This window comes from Rousettus aegyptiacus, unplaced genomic scaffold (genome assembly GCF_014176215.1).
Source record: "Rousettus aegyptiacus isolate mRouAeg1 unplaced genomic scaffold, mRouAeg1.p scaffold_m13_p_4, whole genome shotgun sequence".
Classification (NCBI taxonomy): domain Eukaryota; kingdom Metazoa; phylum Chordata; class Mammalia; order Chiroptera; family Pteropodidae; genus Rousettus; species Rousettus aegyptiacus.
In genome coordinates, this window is record NW_023416307.1 from 147,912,147 (window position 1) to 147,934,767 (window position 22,621).

At 34.2% G+C, this 22,621-nt stretch overlaps 1 protein-coding gene across 11 annotated transcripts in view; it reads left to right on the forward strand.

Moving 5' to 3' along the window:
- The window catches only part of GOLGA4 (golgin A4), a 95,365-nt gene that overhangs the window by 36,168 nt on the left and 36,576 nt on the right, over positions 1-22,621 (forward strand). For 8 of the 11 annotated variants that reach the window (XM_036219907.1, XM_016123972.2, XM_036219908.1 and 5 more), the window contains 8 exons: positions 1-48; positions 2,448-2,504; positions 6,401-6,499; positions 6,863-6,992; positions 7,944-8,131; positions 8,419-8,502; positions 10,588-10,735; positions 20,804-20,982. In XM_036219907.1, coding sequence (XP_036075800.1) covers positions 1-48; positions 2,448-2,504; positions 6,401-6,499; positions 6,863-6,992; positions 7,944-8,131; positions 8,419-8,502; positions 10,588-10,735; positions 20,804-20,982 — 933 coding nt within the window. The remainder of the gene's footprint in view (positions 49-2,447; positions 2,505-6,400; positions 6,500-6,862; positions 6,993-7,943; positions 8,132-8,418; positions 8,503-10,587; positions 10,736-20,803; positions 20,983-22,621) is intronic. The other 3 variants (XM_016123966.2, XM_016123970.2, XM_016123971.2) reach the window with 1 other exon arrangement.

Genomic DNA, 22,621 nt, shown 5'->3' on the forward strand with positions numbered 1-22,621 from the left:
CTTGTTACTGCTTATCAGATGCTTCAGAGAGAGAAGAAAAAGCTCCAAGTAAGTGACTTATTGGCTGTGATACTGATTCATACATAATTTTAAAATTAAGATCTTATAGTAATAAAGCTCTAATCCTCACTTATAATAATTCTCCATATAATCAAAGTATTTAACCTTCTTTACTATTATTGGGGATTTGATAAAGAGAGTAAATGAGAGATCCTGGAGATTTTCTCTCTGACAGGGATGGGCTTCCTCAAGTTTTGGATCTCTGCAGTGCTTAAGAAGTTTAGATTTAAGGCATATTCGCCTCTTCCAAGCATGTTTCCTAGTGTCTCAGTCTGCAGGTTGAATCTCTGTTTTAGTGGTAAAGAGACACAAAACTTTCAAAGCTTTTTCTTCTATTTTTTAAGTACCTGCAGACATCCGTTTTTTATTATTATATCAGAGTCCAAACCCAAGTAGCCTCTCTTTTATTTCCTGAGGCTGCTGCTTGGAAAGCTCCCCAGTGTGGAGAGAGGAAGCTATTGTAGCTCTTCTAGGTGACCGCCCTCCGACCCTAGTGCGTCATCCTGTTCATGGTCAGAAATTTTCCACCAGGTATCACACGTCAGAGCTAAGAGGAATTAGCTGGTCCAGTTCAAATGGTGCTCTCATTTTGCTGTATCGTCTTTTATAAAGTATAGTCTTATTTTTTTACATTAGAAGTTATTTAAAACAGTTTAGCATTTTGAGCCATTTAAAACACTAACCAAAAGTTAGTTATATAACCAAGTTATTTGTAAATGAGTTTTGATAAAATTAGTTAATTTCTCCATGTACATTATTTTAAAATATTTAATCTGCCATAAATATTAATCTTTCAAGTACAACATACATTTTCTGGCTTTGGTATGGAATATAATCAGTTCAAAATGCCACCACCAGTTATTTATTGCTGATTCAGTGCTCTGATTGTCCATAACAAATGTGAAAGTTAGATTATTACAAATAGAGTTTTTAGGTTTTTGTTGGTATTTTCTTAAACACGAGTTCTATCAAATGAGTTCTGATTTAATCCGTTGTATTATTAACATTCTCTAAGTTCATTCTCCAAAGGTCATTTTATTCCTAAGTTCTGTGGATGCCTTGTGTGTCTATGAATTGTCTATAGATTTTTATTTCTAGGTATATGCGTTCCTACCACTAAGTGGCACTAGACAATTGTGGTTGCATAGTCCCTAATATAAAGGATGTTGGAAAAAGATATAATTCAGTGATTTATGCTCTTTTCTACATGTGTGTACATGCCCATATCTGCATGCCTAGAAATCTCTTTATTAAATAGACAAACATCCTTTTAATAGATCCAGTGAAATTAAAATTGTAAGTACTGCTAACCCTAATAACAGTGCTGTTCATATTAGCTAACATTTATTCAGCTCTAACTGTGTGCCAGACATTTTGGTATATTTAGTCCTTAAACCTTTCCTGTGAGGAAACAGAGGAAGAGTGACTTGTTCATTGTTGCACAGCTTCTAAGAGGTAGGGAGGAGAACCAGGATCTACTTCCTGGAAGTTAGATTGCAGAGCATGTACTTCTAAATAATGCACTGCAGTTTTTCATAATTCTCAGTGTTGCATCTTTCTGGATTTAAAAATTTATATGTGATGCCAAAAAAAAAAAAAAAAAGCCTTTGGTATTTGTCTTATTCACTTATAAGGCCCCACAAATAGAGCTAAGTCACACTCCCCTAGGTCATAAGCAGATTTTGCCTACCTGTTCTTCTTGATTTTATTGTTAGTCCACACAGACCAATGAAGCTTTAGATCACTCCATTTCTTTATAGTGTACAAGAATATACAGTTACTTTATTTGCATAGATCATAACTTTTTAAGTTTAATTTCCTCATTAGTGAAAAGCATTCATCCCTATTTTATCTCCTCCTTAGGAAATGACGAATCATTTCATCTTTCAATATTACTCTTTTAGCTTCTTGATTTTTATGTATGACTATTAATTTAGCAATCTATAGCTCTCTTTGCAGTTTTCTCTTGGACTTTTTTTTTTTAATATAGAAAAGGACTATTTTGTTTTTAAGTCATAAAAACCTTTAGAACAGACTGGTAATTGACTTGGTTCCGCATATAATAGACTACAATGAAATAAAGTACATTTTGAATTTGATTTAACTTAAAAAATTTATTTTTAAAATTAACATACAGTAGAATTGACTTTTGTCTGTTTTGCATGTGATTTGTGTGACACTACCACAGCCAGGGTGCAGAACAGTTCTGTAACGTCACAATTTAACTTTTAGCAAATTTTCAACATGGTCATATCTTTAACATCTGCAGTTCTCAGGTTATTTTTGGATAAATGGTTGTAATATTATAGAAATAATTTTTTTTACTTGCTTTGTATTACTATGTCATGTAGTTGTTTAAATCAGCATTTTTTTCCTTTCATTTCAAGGGTATATTAAGTCAGAGTCAGGATAAAGCACTTCGGAGAGTTGCGGAATTAAGAGAGGTAAGTTATAGTGATTAGTATGTTGAAAATAGTAATTACATCTCTCAGACTTATCAGAACTATTGTATTTGCTGGGATAGTTTCATATGCACTTTATTAGTTATAATAATAGCTAACCAGCCCCGCCTACAAGACCAGAGATCAATTCTTACAGTTTTTATTTCTGTGGTTTTCCTAAGGTATATGTCATTGGTGGAATTAACGAAATAAGATTGTCTTACTTAGCCATAGACTATCATTTGCCTGCATAAACTGTCAGTAGCAATGTCTAAGGCTATCTATCCTTTCTCTAATTTAAATGACAGAACCAGCATTCTTAGGCATTCTTTTCATATCAGAGAGAGAAGGGCTGCTTTGCTAGCAGGCCCCAGCCAAGCTCTTCTATTCAGTTGCAGGCATTGAGGGACTTAGAAAACTATGAGAGAGAATTGGCTAAAGGCATCCCCTGCCACAATCTGTGGTGCGAAGTAGGTGTGCTAATCCTTCAAAGAAGGCTCTTTGAGTAATCTGGATGCTGCCAATCAGATTTGCAACTCTACCTCCCCTTTCTGTAAACTAGAGAAGAGGTTGAAGTAACAGGTAATACAGAACTAATGGATATAGTATCATACAAATCCATAACTTTATTAAGTAACTTTATATTCTTTTAGGAAATACATATTAGAGCCACAGATTGACAAGTTTTAGTACTAGCTAAGATATATTTTTCAACCATAACCAGTTATATAACCTGGTTCCAGTTACTTAAAGAAAAATTTATCCTATAATTAATATGTAAATACTAAATAGGTAAGTGAGAGTTTTGGGTACTTTTTATTTTGTTCATGAAGAGAAAAATGTCCTTCAGCTAAATAATATAACCCATAAAGTCATGATTACCACTTAATTAAATATTTAAAGTGATATAAGTCATAAAATATTTTGTTTCTTTGGGATTAAAGCCTGAATAGAAGCTTTTCAAAGTTTCATTAGTACTTTCTTGATTTAGATAGGCCAAATTGAGTATGATTATTTTGCTATACTAAGACATTGAGAAAGTGTTTTTTAGTATTTTATTTCTTCCTCATGTGGTTATGAATATATGCATGAATAGAATCCAACATCTTTCCCAGTATTTTCTGGAGGACGGACAAAACAGAACATTTGTTCTGTATCAGCAAATATTATGTCTTATGTCAATATCTAGCATATTAGTTATTTTTTAATGAATCAGATAAAGAAACAAAAGGTAAGTAAAAGCATTATCAGTAGATGTCCTGTATTTTTTTTTTTTTTGCCTGTTTTTGACTCTTATAACATGAACAGATATTAAACAGGAATATCATGCTATGAGAAAGTGGTAATTATGCTATGTAAATTATGAGCTCATCTGAGTAGATAGGACTCTCTTATTCCCTTTTAAGGCCAGTTAAATGAGGAATAAATGAAGACATTGTCTTAGATGTTTCCTCCTTTCTCTGTCCTGCTGTCTGTGTATAGTGTGTACTTTTTCCAGGCTCACCCAGATGCAATTCATTATAAGCAGTTGCTGTTCTCAAAGTTGATTTTTAGGGAGGGAGGGTTCATTTTTGCAGCTTGAAATCAGCTCTGAACATAATGGATAACATTGGGCTGAGATAAAAAATAGTGCAACAGTTAGAGGTATTTGAAATTCTACTCATCAGAATTTCTCTCTAAGGAAATAATCAGAAAGACCTTGCAAAATTTATGCATAAACGTGTTAACCCCCGTTTTGCCAAAATTTAGAAACCATCTAAGTGGTCAACAATAGGAGAATTATTGAATTAGTTGTCATATTTAATGGTATTATAGAGCCATTTATTATTTTACTAAAAAGTTCAATTATATTATACTTCAGTCCCTTATTCTCATGAGTTGAACAAGGGATTAGTTTAATCAGTTAACTGAAGGGAGCATTATTGACTATATTCAGTGACAAATAAACTAGGTTGAAAAATTTTTTTTAACAATTACTGATTTAAATCTAATCTGGAAATATATTGATTTAGATTTCTGAAAGAGTTACTTTTCTCTCATAGGCTTACATTTTAACAAAATAGTTTGGGTGATGGAGGTTACTATATAAACCATCAGATGATAGTCAATAGTGAACATATTTTTTCATCTTGAAGTGGCTTACGTGCAGATTTTTCTCCCTAGTAAGATTCTGAATTTTAAGATTGGATTTAGAATCAGTGCTTGGCATTAGTTGTTATTGTTTTTTTGTTGTTTTTGTTTTTGTTTTTTTGGGGGGAAAGGATTTAGTCAAGTTGTTAGAATGTTTAAGAAAAGCATCCAGAACCTGAGAACCATAATGTAAATTGAGGCATATTTGTGTACTGTTAGGGATGCCGTGTAACAGAGTCTAGTATGTAGGATGTAGAAAATTGCAGAAATGAATTTTAAAGAAAGTGAAGGACTGCATTGCTTTAAGGAGATGTGCAGAGGTTCCAGACTAAAGAACTGGCCCGTGCAAAGTCATGGAGGATAATGCTTTTCAGATTGCTGGATTTCATGGACTGAAAAATTAACTCCAGGTCTTTTCAGAAATGGGAGAAAGAATTGTCATAGGGCTGCTTTTTTTTTTCAAGTATATACATCAAGAATAAGGAACCAGATTCTTCTATTGTTATTATTTCATGAAAGGCGGATTTTTTAAGTAACAAAAAATTAGGAAGTACATATACTCAGAAGAAAGTATAGCTGTTTAAATGAAAGATTTAGATCAAAGCTAAAAACTCTCTACATTTTCCTCTGTTTCTTCCACCATGAATGGATGAAAACTTCATTCTGGATGTGTTCTCATCCAAAGACCAACATCTGGAGACTGCTACAGTTGGGGGAAGTCAAGACAGGAGTTTTTAGTGAAAGAAACAGCAAATACTGTGCTGGAGATCTTGGGCAGTGTGGGTGTGGTGGAGAAAAAGGACAGTGAGTGCCAGACAGTTAATGCCTCAGTGTTCTGAGAATTAGTAAATTTGAAACAATATAAGAAGAGGGCATTGCATATAAATCTTTGAAAATATTATTCGAGGAAAATTTTCTAGCAAATATGTGAGGGATGGATCAAGTTAGAGGAAGACTTGAGGTAAGAAAAGTAGGAATCCCAGAAAAATTAGAGGGGTTTTGATGGGATATCTAAAATGCTCTAGAAGTGAATCTCTAGCATTCCAGTGGAGTAGGTAGGTGTAAGGGAGAACTGAGGACACAGGACCGAGCCCAGAGGGGATGATGCCGATAGAGTCAATGAAGGACAAAGAGGAGACACAGGAATACAGAGAGGAGCCCCGAAGCCAAGGACGGCAGGGACATTGAGGAGGTAATTATTAGGGACTGGTGTAGCAGAGGTGTAACAATCATTGGATTTAGCTACGAATGCTCTTTAATGACCGAAAGAAAGCAACATTTTTAGTACTTTCAGGAACTTGAAATTTTACTGTTTGGTGATCAACTAGTTGAACCTTTGCATTTTACAGATGAGAAAGCTTCTGATTTTGGCTATGGAACACTTTTGTGTATTGGGAGGAGGAAGACTTTATGGGCTATTTAATTTTAGATCAAGTGAATGTAAGATGGCACAGTAGTAAGATGTCTTAAAGTAGGATGAAGTTTTACTTTTATCTTAAGAAATTAATTTTTTAAATTCTCTCCACATTATCAATTCAGGAATCAAAGCTACAAAAACGTACTGTCTCTTTTTGGATCTTCATATTCTTTAAGGAACAAAATTCTTTGCTGGTGTAAATACTAATGTTTTAAATGCTAATTATTCTAATGTTGCTGATATTTAAGAGAAATGCAAGTCTGGATTGATCATGTTTTTACACTTTGAAAACTTCAAGTTTGTATTTTTTGTTTTGTGCTGAAAACTACCTATAAAATCCTTTATGTTTTAGGAGCTCCAAATGGACCAACAAGCTAAAAAACATCTCCAAGAAGAGTTTGATGCTTCTTTAGAGGAAAAAGATCAGTATATTAGTGTTCTCCAGACTCAGGTAAGAGATTAAAAGTGTGGGATTTTTGGATAAAGAAAAATAAAGTAGTTTTAATGGGATGTGTAATAATTTCCAGATGTTTAAAAAAAAATGGCCTATTTTAAAAACTTTGCTTTTCTTCAATTAACTGTAAGGATAATTCTTGATTTATTGTGTCTTTCGGCTAACTATGATGCCATTGAAAGTAGCAAATATAAACAAAAACTGCATTGAAAGGAAACTTTTTGTTTTAATTTTTTTCCCTCAATATAGCAAAAAGGATACCATTTACTCTATCCCCCTCCCTTTTTTTAAAAAAAAGAAAGTTCTACTGGCATAGTTTCTTTTGAATTATTTTTTTCTAATGAAGCACATTTTTTTTAGGTTTCTCTGCTGAAACAACGGTTACGAAATGGCCCGATGAATGTCGATTTACCAAAACCACTCCCTCAGGTGGAAGCACAGGCCGAAGGTGTCACTAAAGAGAATACAGAGAGTGTTGTAGAGTCAGTTGGTAAGCTTCATCTTGTCAAAATGTTAATTTAAAAGCTAGAGGAGGATGTCGAGAGATTCTAGGGCATGAGTTAGTAGATAACGGGCTGAGATAGAAATGTCCTTGATCCTAACATTGCCAGAAAGATGCAAGAGTTTTTGTTGTTTTTTTGTTTTTTTTTTTTTGGTTCTTTGTTTATTGTCGTTGCTATTCAGGAGAAAGTAACTAAGTAATTGTTTTAAGACTTGAAAGTCTGCAAGTAGTAACATTACATTTTTGTTGTAATTGAAATCAATTTATTACATTATACTGTTTTATTGATAGTAGCTAGATTTCATATAAACAGCTTCCTTCTATTCAAGATTAATGAATATGCTATTTGTAATTGTTTATAAGTTTTTAAGTAATGTCGCTTACGTATTTCTACATTCGAAGATGCTTGGATTTGCCCTATTTATAGACTCCTAGCTGGAAAAGAAAGAATAATTAAATCTTTTTAAAAAATCCATTTATAGTCCTCCTCTACTCTTTGAGGCTTTGAAATAATATTCAGTGAAATTGCCACCTTTTATTTACCAGCTCTTTCTCTCAAAGAGATTTATGATAAACTTTTGGTCCAGCCAAAGCCAGAGCAGGTATCTATCTGAGCAACCTACCTGTAAGGGGCCCTGAAATTCCCCTGGAGCATGAGAACGTCACTCATAAGTGTAAGGAGATGGAGGAAGCTGTATTTACCAGAACTTCTCCCAGGATGAGATTAGAATGCATTGGAAGGAGTACTTTATTAATCCTTTTGGGATGGGAGCTAAGACACAAGGGACCCTGGAAAGGACCCTCTCTTGTTGATCTGGCCCAGAGTATAGCAGTGTGTCGGGGTAAGAATACTCTCCTGTGTACCAGCAGAGTTAAATGTTCCCAGGGAGCCTTTATGTTGCATACCGACTGCCCTTGCTTCTGTTTTATTGTTAATAGTGGGAGATGGAGCTTCTGCTAAAACACAGGAAATACTTCAGCAAAGAGTTAAGCGTCAGGAGAATCTACTGCAGCGTTGTAAGGAAACAATTCAGTCACATAAGGAACAATGTACGCTTTTAACCAGTGAAAAAGAAGCCCTGCAGGAACAACTAGATGAAAGACTTCAAGAACTAGAAAAGATGAAGGTAAAAGAGCACATGAGTTTCGTTTATGGGAGCCCCATAAAGCTAAATCTACAGGCCCCAGCGTGGCCTGCAGCATCTCTGGAAAACCTTCTCCCTTCCTCCAGAGACAGTGTGGAGGGGGCGCCCAGGTGCCCTAGGCTTCAGAGCATTCACCATACTTTCGAGACGTCCTGTGTACTTTTCTCCTACTAGATTATGAGAAGTATCCAAATTAGATAAACTGTTTAGAGTTCTCATATGAGGAGAAACTTTATTGAGATGGAAATGAATTTTTAAAATTTTTTTAGGAGCTTCATATGGCTGAGAAGACTAAACTTATCACTCAGTTACGTGATGCAAAGAACTTAATTGAACAGCTTGAACAAGATAAGGTAAAACAATGCTTATGATACTAAAATTTGTCAGGGGGCCCTAAAATTCACTTTTGGAAGCAGTTAGAAGCATTTAGACTAATGCTTTCTAAAATTATTGCAGCTGCTTCCATGAAAAATCATTTTTGTTTTTATTTCTAGATTTATACATATAACTATTAGCATTAGTTTTATATCATGGGAAGCTGATTCTCTGTGATTTCTTGTTCCCAGTTAGTATTTTGATTTATAGATTAGAATAACTCTTGCAAAGGAAATCTGTTTATAATACATAATTACTTTTCAGAGAAAAGTTAAATTATTTATAGTTAAATCATTGCTAAGTATGAATGACATAAGTATTGTCTTTCAAATATAATGGAAACAGAATAATCTTTCAGATAAATTGCCTAAAAAGTAAAGAAGTGGTAATGTATCAGCATAAACAGAACTTCCTGTAAGTGAATTTTAGAATGTCTAGGTGAGATTAGTAGTTTGGAGCTGGAGCAGCAGTGGTAGCTATGGCAGCAAAAACAGCTGCAAAATTCATGGGCAGACAGTGTCGACCTAACTCTGTGAGCCCCAGGTTCTTGGGTCCTTTTTATAAAGCAGCTTCCAGTTAGTTACAAACATCCACCATTTTCTTTAATATGACACTTGGTAGCTACAGTATTTTAAGTGACCTTGTTATTAAGAACAAATCAGAACTGTTCTGCTAGTGAAATCTATTGGCAAGCTTTTCATTCTATAATATTTTGGTAGATTCTATTCCATAAACTACATGAAGGTCCACTTAAAAAAAATTCTTTTATTATGAAAAGCTTAAAACATTTATAAAAGTAGAAAGATTAATGATGTGAATTCCTCTGAACCCATCACCCAGCTTCAGTAGTTAACATCCACGGCTAATCTTGTTCCACCAGCTCCCATTATCCTCAACGCAGGATTGTTTTAGAACAAATTCAAGAAATGTCATCATTTCTTCCGTATGTAGTTTAATGTATCTTTAAAGGACTCATTTTTATGAAAATATAACCATATAATTACGGTCACATCTGAAAATTTAATAATTCCTTAATATGGTCTAGTCAGCTTCATATTTTTCCTTTTGCCTCATTTTTTTTTCTAGTTTTGTGAATCAAATTCAACTAAGATTCTTTCATTGCAAGTGATTGATATAACTCTTAAGACTCCTTTTAACCTATAAGTTTCACTGCTCTCTCTCTCTCTCTCTCTCCTTTTTGCTGTTGTGATTGGTTTTTGAAGAAACTGAAAGCCCACGATTTTGTTTTGAAATTTCATATAATAATGCCCTACTTACCTGGTTTTTATCAGACCATTAATATTAGATGTCTGGAAGAGTCACAGAGTAAAACAGGGGTTGACAATCCCTGGAAGTAAGTTAATAATTATCCAAAGACTATAAAATAGCTGTCACAAAGTCTTATTTTCCAGGGGCTAGTTGAACCACCCCAATTTTTGTTAGTCACAAATGAACGAGTGTGAAGTCAGTAATACTTAGTAAGTTGGAGGAAGGGAGTGCCTCAATGACACACTAAGGAAAGGTGATGGGATAATAAACTGTCACAAGAGGAAAAAGAAAAACCAGGTAGATCTGTACCACGGTCTTAGTCCATCCTTTGTGGCAGCAGTAACCTTACACTTAGCAGCCTCCGAGGCTGTCTCCATGTTACAGCACAGGTTGATTATTATAGTTCATGATGCCTGTGAGCCAAGCACAAAAGGCTGTATTTTTTGTTCATTATAAACTGTACACTAAGATTGGGAAAATTATGGCAAACATTTGTAGAAAGATTTTAAGTTTTTAAACTATGTTTTTCATATTTAAAATATTAAATTTACTATTCAAATAATGTTTTTATATCAAAAATACCCTGATATCATGTCAGGTAATGAAGGTTATTGCAGTATATAGAGCAGCGTATAATGAAGAACACAGACTTCAGGTTGTGAAATGATGAACTAATTCTTGGGCTGTATTTAGTAAGAGATATTATGGTTTCTGCCTTTTAAAGTAAGTTTGATATTCCTATCGATGATGCAGTTTTGTTATGTAAAGACTTTAGAGTCTGTGCTTCTGTTTAGGGAATGGTAATAGCAGAGACTAAACGGCAGATGCATGAAACCCTGGAAATGAAAGAAGAAGAAATCGCTCAACTTCGTAGTCGCATCAAACAGATGACAACCCAGGGAGAGGAATTACGGGAGCAGAAAGAGAAGTCTGAGAGAGCTGGTAAGAACTCAGGGTTTTTTTGTTTTATGTTAAACCTCAAAGGTCAATTAAAGTGGTTGGCCAGTCAACATTTAGACAAATGAGTTGAGTATCGATGAAAGTATTTAACTGTAGAGACTCTTTATAAGACACTGAACTGTTCCTTAGAGGAGGCAGGGGTTGGTAAACTGTGGCCTGTGGGTGAAATCCAGTCCATGCATGGCCTGTTTATGTAGGGCTCGCAAGCTAGGAATGATTTTTACATTTTTAAGTAATTGGAAAGAAGAGGAGTATGTGACAGAGACCATATGTGGCCTGGAAAGCCTAACATTTTACTTTCTGGCCCTTTATAGAAAACATTTGCTGACCACTGCCTTAGAGCATCAAAATTCAGGTTAACAATTTTGTAACTCCCCAACTAGACACAGCATGGTACATATTAAATAACTGCTACATTATAGGTGCCGTAGGGTAAACAAAAAGTATAAGATATGATCTGCTTTTTAAGGGAATAGTGAATAATTCAGTGTTATAATAGTATTATGTTTTGATACAATAAATACTAAGCTATAAATTGTAGAGACCAGCGTAGTAGTCGACAAGGTGCAATACTGAGTAGTGCTAGGAAAGAAAGGAGAGAGCTTAGAAAGTGGAGACAACAGAATGAACCGGTGGCTGCAAGTTAGTGAGGATGTGAGTTTTGAATTAGACCTTAAATAATGAATAGAATGGGCCTAAACAGAGAGCTGGGGGCAGCGCACGACCATAAACCAGCACAGTGAAACACAGTGACCATAGTGGGTGTGTGAATTAACTGAAAACCATTCTTGCTGAAGTGGTAAATAAAGTTGGATAGTGAGGGAACTGACTATTAAAATCGTAAAAGGTGAGTAGCAGAGTTTAGACTTTGGCATGCAAGGCAAAAGGAAACCAGTATTAGGAAAGCATAATGTAATGGAAGCTAGTATTTTATGAAGAGAAGAAATGAAGTGGGAAGTCAAACTTAGAAGCAAAGATGGAAACATAGATGTGAGGGACTGAGTTTTGGCCACCTTAACTAGGATTGTGGATCTGGGAAGGAGAGGAAGTGTATGTTCAGCAGAATTTGATTTTTGATCAATTTAGAGTGAATCTAAGATGACTCCAAAGTTTTTAGTTTAGGAGACTGAACTAATGAAGGAAATCTAAGTGGGGAAGTTGAGGAATGGAAAGAAATGATGAGTTTGCTTAGATACTTTCAATTTGAGCCAATCATGTACTTTCCAAATGGAATTGACTTGTAGGAATTTGGAAAGAAGAAAGTGGAGCATCTTTCAGGAGTCACTGGCATGGTTGAAGCCAACAGTTACATTTGTAGGAGAGGCTGATTTCTCTGAAAGTTTTACAGTAGTAGTAATAGCAGTGGCAGCGGTAGCAGCTTCTTCTACTGCTGACACTGCTGCTATTGCTACTACTACTGATAGCCAATAGTCAGGTTATTTTATGCAAGGCTCTATTATAAATGCTTCATTTGTATTTACTGGTGTGTGTACTTGTACTTTAATCACAACTTTTGTGAAGCGGGTACTATTATTATCCTAATTTTACGAATAAAATCTAAGAATGTAGAAGTTAAGTAACTTGCCTATATTCATACACAGAGAGTTAAGTGTGTATATTCAGGATTTGACAGGCATTTCCAGTCCAGAGTCTATGCTCTTAAGCATAGAGATCTTGAGTTTGGCAGAGAGAAATAAAGTTATCCAAGAAGTCACAGGAATCGTGAATAGTTAACACTTTTGGGGGTAACATCAGAGGCATTTTCAGAAGTGGAGAAGGTGGGATGAAGACTTTAAAGGTATTTTTAATTTGGTGAGGGTTTAATTCCAAGGATATAGTTTTAGAAATGCAGAAAACTAGATCGTAAGGTTTAAGGAAGTGAATGGATCTGGATGACAGAAGTAGGTGGTCGACACCAAATGCACGTAAGTATCTCCCCCGTCTCCTTACATTTTATTGATAAGTGGCAGGGAATTTAGTTGATGATTTTGTTTTCAGTAAACCTAAGAAAATTACTCTTCAGAGAACATTAATAGACAACATCTCTCTGACTATAATTTTGAAGACTTACCTGAAGCAGTTTGAGAGTGTCGAGACATTGTTAAACAGGTTTGTTTCAGTGAACAGAAATCCCAGTGCATAGTCTCAGCTTCTCATCTCAAGCCTTTCCACTTTCAGGACTTCTTCTGTTGACTAATGTAGTTAGTCAAGAGAAAATAATGCTGGTTAAGGAATTAAATTTTCTTTAAAATTGGGGTATCTTATCAGGAGACTTGGGGTATATCAAGCTGAAAGAGCTAAATGATGTAAAGGTAGGCGAAATATAGTTAATTCACATGTAGGATAAAACTTCTTCAGGCAACTGTTCTAGTCAATTCCTTAATGATATAGCCTTCCTTCTCCAAAACACAAATATATTTTATCTTTAAATGTGATTTTCATAGAACTATTATAAATAATCAATAGCCTATAAATTTAGAAATGTCTCTGTTAATAACAGTACTGTCAAAATATTAAAAGTTAAAAAGAGAAATAAGATTTAAAGATATTTGCTGTGCATTCACTTTGGAAAGTCTTTGGATCACACAGTTATGAGTGCTTTTCTAGGTATTTAATTATTGAGGTATCATAACTATGATACCAAGTTGTAATAGATTCCACATTGAAGACATTGCATTTTAAATTTATAATAAAAACTAGTTTAGCACACCAACTACATTTCATCTAATGACCTCAGTTGAGTCTGAACCAAACTTTTCAAATATAAAATGATTCTTAGATAGTTCTTATAAAATGCATATGCCAATTGACAGAAAAATTCGAATTAAGTACTAAAAGTAAGAAAAGGTCTTTGTAAAAGGAGTAGAGTTTCCATAAATAGTCTGTGAACATCATCTGGTTCTTGGAGAATTCAGTTGCTCTGTTAAATATTTGTCTTTCTCTTAGAGTTAAAATTCAAGGGCTAAATGCATAAGAGTTGGCCGTGTGCAGTAAACATTAACATCATTAAAGCTGACAGTTGTTAAGATTTTTAGAAGTAAATGTGTCCACATAAAATAATTACCAAAGAATATGAACTTTCCTCATGTATTTTCACCTCTAAAATATTTAACCAATATATTTAATAATTCTTGACATGTAGATGTTAGTAGACAAATAACTAATTTCTTTGGCTCGCTTATTCTGGAGGTCAAGATTGGCTCACTATATTCCCCTCTACTTTTCTTGGAAAACAATCTATTGCACTGCTGTTCATTTTTTTTCCCAAATGAACTATGATGCCTCCCATATGTTGGAGGAGAAAGAGAATTTGTCTATTATTTTTAAAAGAAAAATTTTATCATAAAATACTGAGACTATGTGAATATGGTGGCATGCCTATTTTAGGGTGCTGTATCAACCTGTAGTACTTATTCTACTCCATAGTGGAATTGTCAGGCATGTGTTTGGTAGTCTGATACTATAGTACTCTTGTTTTTATTAAAATTATTTATTTTAATGGATAAAAAAATAAATACATTCATCATAAGCATTTTAGTACAACCGTTGATAGTATTCCTTTCTAGGTGTTACTTAAGAACAGATGGTCATATCGCCAAGTAACCAGGTTTTAAACTTGGAGAAGTCTGGTGACTCAGCTTACGTGCATAATGCTGTATTTTATAGATGCTGAGTATTACTAATTGTCTAGAATATTATCTCTTCAGTGTAGCACAAGTGCAGAATATTAATGCTACTAATGTTCACACTAGGTCTTGGCAATATTGTTTGTGTGCGTGTGTACATTTAACAAGGGTATGAGGTTGGGGTAGCTGGCTAGTTATTAATGTATTACCAAAAAAAAAAAAATAGAGAAAATGAAAGAACATCACTATTCAGTGCACTCCCATTTAATATTTTTTTCTGATCCTTATTTTTATATTATTGTAAATAATATTATTTCGTATATACAATTTTGTGTGCTCCTATTTTTCTCCATTTAACATTATATTAGGGGTACGTTTACATGTTGCTAAAGTACTAACATTTTTCATGGCTGTCAGAATGCATGTCCATCACTTACTTAACCATTTCCCTATTGATCAATATCTAGATTATTTTTATATTTCTACTATTATGAATAATACTGTAACAGCTTTGTGATACAGCTTATTCCATATCTGAGTTTTTTCTTACGATAAATTCTTACCCATGGACTTGATCTTTTTGTTAGTTACCTTTAAGTGACTTAAATATAGCCAATACCAGAAGAGAGCTCCCACCACAGTGTGAACCCCCACCCATCCTTTAAGATGTTCTTGCCTATAGTTGTGCGAGATGAACACAGCATTCTGCTTGCATTAGGAAAGCTACCAGAGTGCTGCGCTGTCTTTTGCAAGCCCCATTTCCCTTTCATGTATCCTGTCTTTGCTGGAGTTACGTGTTTTATATGATTGGCTGCACTTAAAATCTTAGATTAACTCATAACATTCTTCGCTTTTTTATTGCCATGTTGTGTTTGTGCAGGAAATAAGTTTTTTATTCATTTGTATAGTATAGACCTGATATACTAAAGACAGTCTGTAGAACGTATTTATTTGATGTTCGAAGAACCCTTTAAAATAGTTTTATGTATTTAAATAATGTGTAAGATAAGCATATTTATATAACAAACGAAAATCGTGTGTACTTAAATGCTTTGTTAGTTGTTGATAATTTATGTAACGGAGTTTTCTTAGAGTCTTAAGTCTCACAAAACATCTTATTTTTGTGCATCCACACATGCCAATAAGTGAATCATGGTGCCTTTCCCAAGCCTTGTATGAACAGGACTGGGGTAAGGGCTATTTTATTTTCTTATCATGGATACTTAGGATGAGCTTTACAAAGAAAATTCTATGTGTCTCAGGCAAAAGAAGTATGAATTAAAGTAGAATTTAAGTCTGCCATGTTAGAAAAGAATTATGTACATATTTTATCACTAAATTCATACCCGATGGAAAAATTTATTTTAAGTGGAATTATGTTTTAAGTTGTTTATTTAATAATCATGTAATTGTGGGTGCTTGATACATTTCTACAATAGTAACTATGCGTCCATATGTTTATATAGTCATTTTCACCCTGCACTAAACTTGTGTCCTTGCCACTGTCACTGTTACTGAAAAGCATCAGAAACTAGAAGAACACACTTTACTAGAGAATCATGTACTTACTTAGCTTTAGCCTCATATTTTTCAAGACATGTTTGATGTTTTTAAGGTATTTAATGGATAAATTTGCATGGTTAATGTAAGGAGTACATGAAATTTTGGATAGATCTGTATGATTTTTAAAAGTTGAAGCGTTGTCTATGGAATGAATCTTGTTATGTATTTTGGAAAATGGCTTAAAAAGTGAATTTCCATTGTAAATGTGGTGTTTATTAAATCTCCAAAGACCCCAGTTCATATGTAAATATCATACTATCTGGTTTGTGCCACTGGGTGGTGGTATTATTTTATTTTCATTTAAACTCTAGCTGAGCGGTTTTCAGACTTTATGATCACAGGGACCTCTTTACACTCTTAAACCCTACTGATGATTCCAAAGAGCTTTCATTTGTGTGTAGTGATACTTATTGCATTGGAAATTAAAACTAAGAAATTTTTTAAAAATTTGTTTAGTTCATTTAAAATAACAAATATAAACCTGTTACATACTAGTATAGTTTTATGAAAATTACCTATATTTTCCAAAACAAAATTTAGTGTGAAGAATAGCCTTGTTTTACATTTTTGCTTATCTCATTGTTTGGTTTAATAGAAGATATCTGGACTTTATATCTGTTTCTGCATTTAATCTGTTCTGATATGTTATTTTGGTTGAAATATACAAAGAAAATCTGCCCTCATGCAGATTTAAGCATTTGGAAAAGGGAGGAGCTTCTGGCCCCCTGCAAGGGCGTCAGCACCCTGGAATCTTTGCACCATACTTTGAAAACTGCTTCTCTAGACTTTTGCTTTTATTCACAAAAGAGGCTCGATGATTGGGTGGGAATTCTGATAAGATTATTGTTTGTTTCTTTTTCTGTTAATTTGCATTTTATTCATTTTGTGGTATTACCTGTATGGTTTTAGTTTAATACCACATGCATGTTAGTAGCTGTTTTGCTGGGTTAAAGGCATAAGTACTGGCTTACTTATTTATTCTTGATGTTATTAATCAGCTTCTTAGGGGCAACAGTTATCCACACTGCTGCATGTTTGTTTATCCCCCATAGCGGGAGTAGAAGTGGGTCTTTTTGTGCTTAGAGTAAAGTATCCTCTAGGACAGTGCAACAGAATAGTAATGCTACCTAGTATCTCAGAATTCTGTCATTTGTTATGCAGTTGGTAAGGATGTTGAGGATATGGAGACGAAAAGGTGAAGGGGTAAAAGCAAATGCCACATTCTTCCTACTTTCATCTCTTTTATTTTTCTTCTCCTCTTACTACTTCAGCTGTGTGTGTGTGTGTGCAAAATTTTTTTAATGTCACCCAGTGTGTAGCATATGTCTGGCAGATGGCAAACATCCAGTAAATATGTAATGAATGAATGGTTGGATTATTGAGCCGTTGCTAGCCTTTTTTATTTAACTCTTACAGTGAGCATTTGCCCATTTTTATAATTCCCAAGGATATGAGTGAACCTCATCTGAAGTGCAAAGTGAGGAATTAGCAGTTAAAGACCTCTCCCCACATTTTACTTTCGGCAGAGGACCATCCTTAAGGGTCATTAAACTTTTGCGTAGAAATATTTCCAAAGTGTTTTTTAATTAAAAATTGCCTGAGATACATTGAATTTTTTTTTTTGGAAGAACACAGCGTGTTCTTGCAACATTTGGTGGCAGTTCGTGCTTAGCCTTCCCTCTGATGTGTGCTGTGACCGTGGTTTTCCCGCGCACCCTTGCATGTTGGCAGACGACTAGTCAGCTGTGGCTGATGCACGCCTTCGTTCTCCCCACTCACTTATCCTTTGTCAGTAATTGGAAGTTAACCTATGTAGACATTCAGAACAGATTTCTTTAGTACTAATATTAAAATCCCAGCATAGTTTTATTTTGGAAAGAGTGGGGAATTTGCTTTTACGATATTATGAGCCGTGGACACCACTTTACTGTATCTGGTGGTTGCTGCATCATAAAGTGAGACATTTTTGGTTAGTAAGTAAACTCTCAGTGTATCCTACTTCAACACTGCGATGGGACTCATTATTGGAGGCAGACTTCCTGTAAGGAAGTGGCTTCATTTGTGGTACAGTGTAGAATCCAGAATGGGTTTGTAATATGTTTTCTATATGTGGATATGTGCAGTATGTTTCAATGGCTTTTTTTTTTTTTTTGGTACTTAACATTTTTGCAAGGCAGGATGGAGAAGGAAAGCAGTTGAGTTTTTGTGTGTCAGTCAGAGATATGCTACTTTTTGTTTATATCTAGAAGCTCTCAGTAGTTGAATGGTTCAGAAGTTGTGATTTAGTAAGATATATTATTACTCAACTGAGTTTCATCAATGTCAGCATTCTTAGTTTTTAAAAATAATGCAAGGTAAGGATCATTCTTTAAATACAATTTTAAAGTTTTACCATTGATGGTAAATTCAAGTTGCTTTATCATCTGAGGGAAAAGTTGGATGCCTCGGTTCTTGCATCTGAATGAGGACATTGAAAGAAAACATCTCAAAGTTTTCTATCTAAGTGTAAAATTATATGGTTCTTGGACATGGTAGCAGCAGGTGGAAGAGAGTATTAAATTTAGATTAATTGTGGAACCAGATCTATCCTACTTTAATCATTATATGATGGATAATCAAATGACTTAGGAAAACAATTTCAGTGGATTAAACACTAAAATTAGAATGTATTGTCAGAGAAGGTTCTAAAATTTACTGGGTATGGTTAGAAAACCTAATTACTGGAAAATTTATCTAAATAGGAGCTGTGGTATGGATTTTTTGTTGTTTGAAAAAGTGAGAGTACTACATCTATTTTTTTATACCGTACTGGATTCTGGAATTTAAAAAATGAAAAAATTCACTGGGCATTGACTATATACAGTTTTGTTTTATTATTGCTTAATTGACAAAAGTTTTTCATTTAAAATTCTATTTTGCTGGAAGAACATCAGAATTATCTTCAGGTTGTCCAGAGCCTGATATGTTTCTATGAAGTGCTTTGAAGTGCTAAAATACAATTTTATGTGCTGAATAATAATAGTAATGAAAAGAAAAATGAGGTCATTTCTTTTTCCATTTTTTGTTTTCCCACATTTAAATCTTCAGCACAAAATAAGCAGTAAGCACTCTGTTATAGAACCTCTTTCGCATAATTGGTCACTTGATTTTTAAGAAATTAGAAACTAATTTCTTGTTAGGTGTAAGAAATATTTCTTTATGTTTGACACTAGAATTTATAGTAAAAGAATATATAAAGCAAAGACAGCATTTTTCTTTAAATATTTTATTTTCCAACATACTTATATATGAGGATTATCATCTTGGTGTGTATAGGAAAATACCAGTAGAGCTAGAATCTTTAAAATAATCTCAGCTAATTAATGTTCCTTTGAAATTTAGACTTTATTTGAGCCTCAATTTTATGTTTTGGGCATGTAAAATGAATAAATTTGATAGATTTCTTTTTATATCAAAGACTTATGGTTGCCAGCAAAGTTTTTGTTTAAATATTGAGCAAAGCAAGTTCCGTTTCCCAGTTGTTACCAGAATTCAGCCTTTCTTTTGCTTTTTTCTTTATTAATGCAATTTGCCATTAAGAAAATGCTTTAAGAACAGTTTTTATCTTGAGGTATGAAATTTCTGTGCCCAAATTACTGTCTGTTAAGCCAGGGTGTGGTTTGTAAAAGGGCTTTTTTTCCTGAGATGCCATAGGTTGAAGTTCCACATTTTTCATACCACTAGGATCGAAAATACTACATATGTCAATGAACTATCTCCCCTGACATATGTTTCTTGAGAGGATTAAAAACCCAACTTAAAAACTGAAGTTTTATTTATTGTCCATCTCTAAGATGAAGAGAATTCTGGTGTCTTATATTCTATGAGGACTAAAGGAAACAATCTAGAATGATAATAACAGTAGGATTTTCACAGGGTGTCAGGCCAGTATAGAGAATACACACACATTCATATACAGTGCACACATGCATGCACATACACAAACACACATATACATATACACACAAGTATATGTAAACACACGTGCATACATATTTTTAGTGCCAAATTACCCATCTGTTGAACCCACCCTATCTGATTTTGTTTGATGCTGGGTGAGCTATTTGGCCTCTTTAAAGATCATAGCACTCTAGCCTAGATGATTGTTTTTGCAGGCCCTGAGTTATCTAACCCAAGAACACCCTGTGGGTAGTGGTAGTACTTTTCTATACACTAGTGAATCAGGTAAAGGTTTCTTTCTAGATAATGGCCCTAGTTTGAAACTTATACAAGTAGCCGGTTTCATTCCAAAATACATCTTCTATGTGATTGAGCCTTTAGCTAGTAAATGTTAAAACAAAACAAAACAAGACTCTGTTTCTTTTTTATTATATAGTTAAGAGATTTTAAAAAATAAGATTAGTCAAAGAATAATTTTTCCATTCTCAAATGTTGTAGCGAATATATATTACCCAATTATTGATAATAGTTAAGAACTGCATAGCAAACAAAAAAGCAATTAAAATTATGTAGTACAGAAGTAGTACAAGTCTTTATTTCTCTGACTTTGCTATCTATAAGGACATTTGTGAGTAGAGTGGGGAACCATTAGTAATTTAATATTTTTTTCAAACTTCTGGCTTAAGTTCATGAAGGCAATCCTATGATCTGAATGCAGAACTCTGACAAATAGGTGTCAGTGACTGAACGTTTCTTGTGGCTTAGTTGAACTACTTAGAAATATCTCTTGGCTTAAAACAATGATGAGTTTTTTAACCTGTCCTGCTACTGCTGCTCTTAGTTCCCATATGTTGAATGTAAAACACGTTAGCTCAGTGGTAGTATTTCTTGAGATACTTGTTTTCTGCTGTTTTCATTATAGCTTTTGAGGAACTTGAAAAAGCCTTGAGTACTGCCCAAAAAACAGAAGAATCACGGAGAAAAATGAAGGCAGAAATGGATGAACAAATAAAAGCTATTGAAAAAAAAAGTGAGAAGGAACGCATCAGTCTTCAACAGGAATTAAGTCGGGTGAAACAGGAGGTCGTTGATGTAAAGAAAGTAAGAATAATTCTAGATTGAAATGGGCTACAGTCATTTTAAAACTTAAGTCTTATGCTTTTCCTACAGTCTTTGTGTATGAAGAAGAGTTATTTTGCATTTTAACCATTGACCATTTCATGATGTTCAAGATATAAGAAAAAGTACTTTGATAGATAAATGAACTTACATCTTTTTAGATATACTCCTCAGAGATTGTCTCTGTACATAATTTTTTTTTCTGTTTTATAGTCTCTCTATTTTTTTAACACAAAAGATAGCATGTTATATATACAGTTCTATATTTGCTTTTCCACTTAATAATCAGTGTTGAAGATTGTCCCTTAGCGTCGTTAATTGATAATGATGCTCCATTTGTTGAAGATTACTCAGGATTTCATTTCATGAATACCTCATAATTTAATCATGGATGTTAAAGTTTTCATGTTTTGCTATTGCAAATAGTATTTGTATCGTATTTGCTCACATGTAAATTTTTTCAGGATAGATTCCTTGAAGTGGAATATTAACTCAGGCAAAGATATGTGTACTTTTAATTACTGCATATTTGTTATAAGCTCTATGAAGGACAGTTTATACTCTCATAAGCAATGTATTAGAATATATTACCCCCTCACAAAGATGGAGCTACATAACTTTTTTATATTTCTAAGCTTATCATTTAAAAAAGACCATTTTGTCTTAATGTACATACCTCTTTTCCAGTATGATAAACATATGTATATATGTTTAAAAGGAATTTGTAGTTTTTCTCTTTGCGTTGCCTGGTCAAATCCTTGACTCACTTTCCTATTGGACTCTTGGTCTTTTTCTTACTGATTTGTAGAAGCTCTTTACTTACAGTAGGAATTATCTGTTTGGCTATAAGTTGCTTTTATCTAAATACTTTTTTCAGTTTGTTATATGTTGACTTTGTTTTGTTTTGTTTTGTTTGGGGCTTTTGAAGTGAATAGAGGGAGGGAGAGGCGGGCGGAGGGAGGGAGGGAGGGAGGGAGGGAGGGGAGGGGGGAGGGGAGGGAAGGAAGGAGGGGGAGGGAGGGAGGGAGGGAGGGAGGGAGGGAGGGAGGGAGGGAGGGAAGGAAGGAGGAAGGAAGGAAGGAAAGGAAGGAAGGAAGGAAGGGGGAAGGAGAAGGAAGGGAGGAGGGGTAAGGGACGTAATTGGGACGTTTCCTTTCTTCTTTCTTCTTCTTTCAGTTCTTTTCTTACTTTCTCCTTCGTCACTTAGTTCCTTCCTTCCTTCCTTCCTTCCTTCCTTCCTTCCTTCCTTCCTTCCTTCCTTCCTTTTTTGCCATGCAGAAATTTTTCTCTTCCTTAAATACCATCAGGATTTTTGTTCTGCTTTAAAAATACAATATCACTTGAGATCATTTTTTAAAATTCTGTTTTTTTTCTTCTGGCTTTACATGCTTTTTAAATGGTTAATTCTTTAATCCAGTTGAAATTTATTTGGTGTATAGTGTAAAGTGAATGGTGTATGGTGTAAAGTTGGTAGGGATCCAAGTTTAATTTTTTCCAGATGACTGCCAGATAGTCTCCAAATAATTCAATAATCCATGTTTTCCCTTCTGACATAACATACTATTTTTATTATACACTAAATTATTATAGTGCTCCATATGGGTCTTTTTTCTGGATTCTC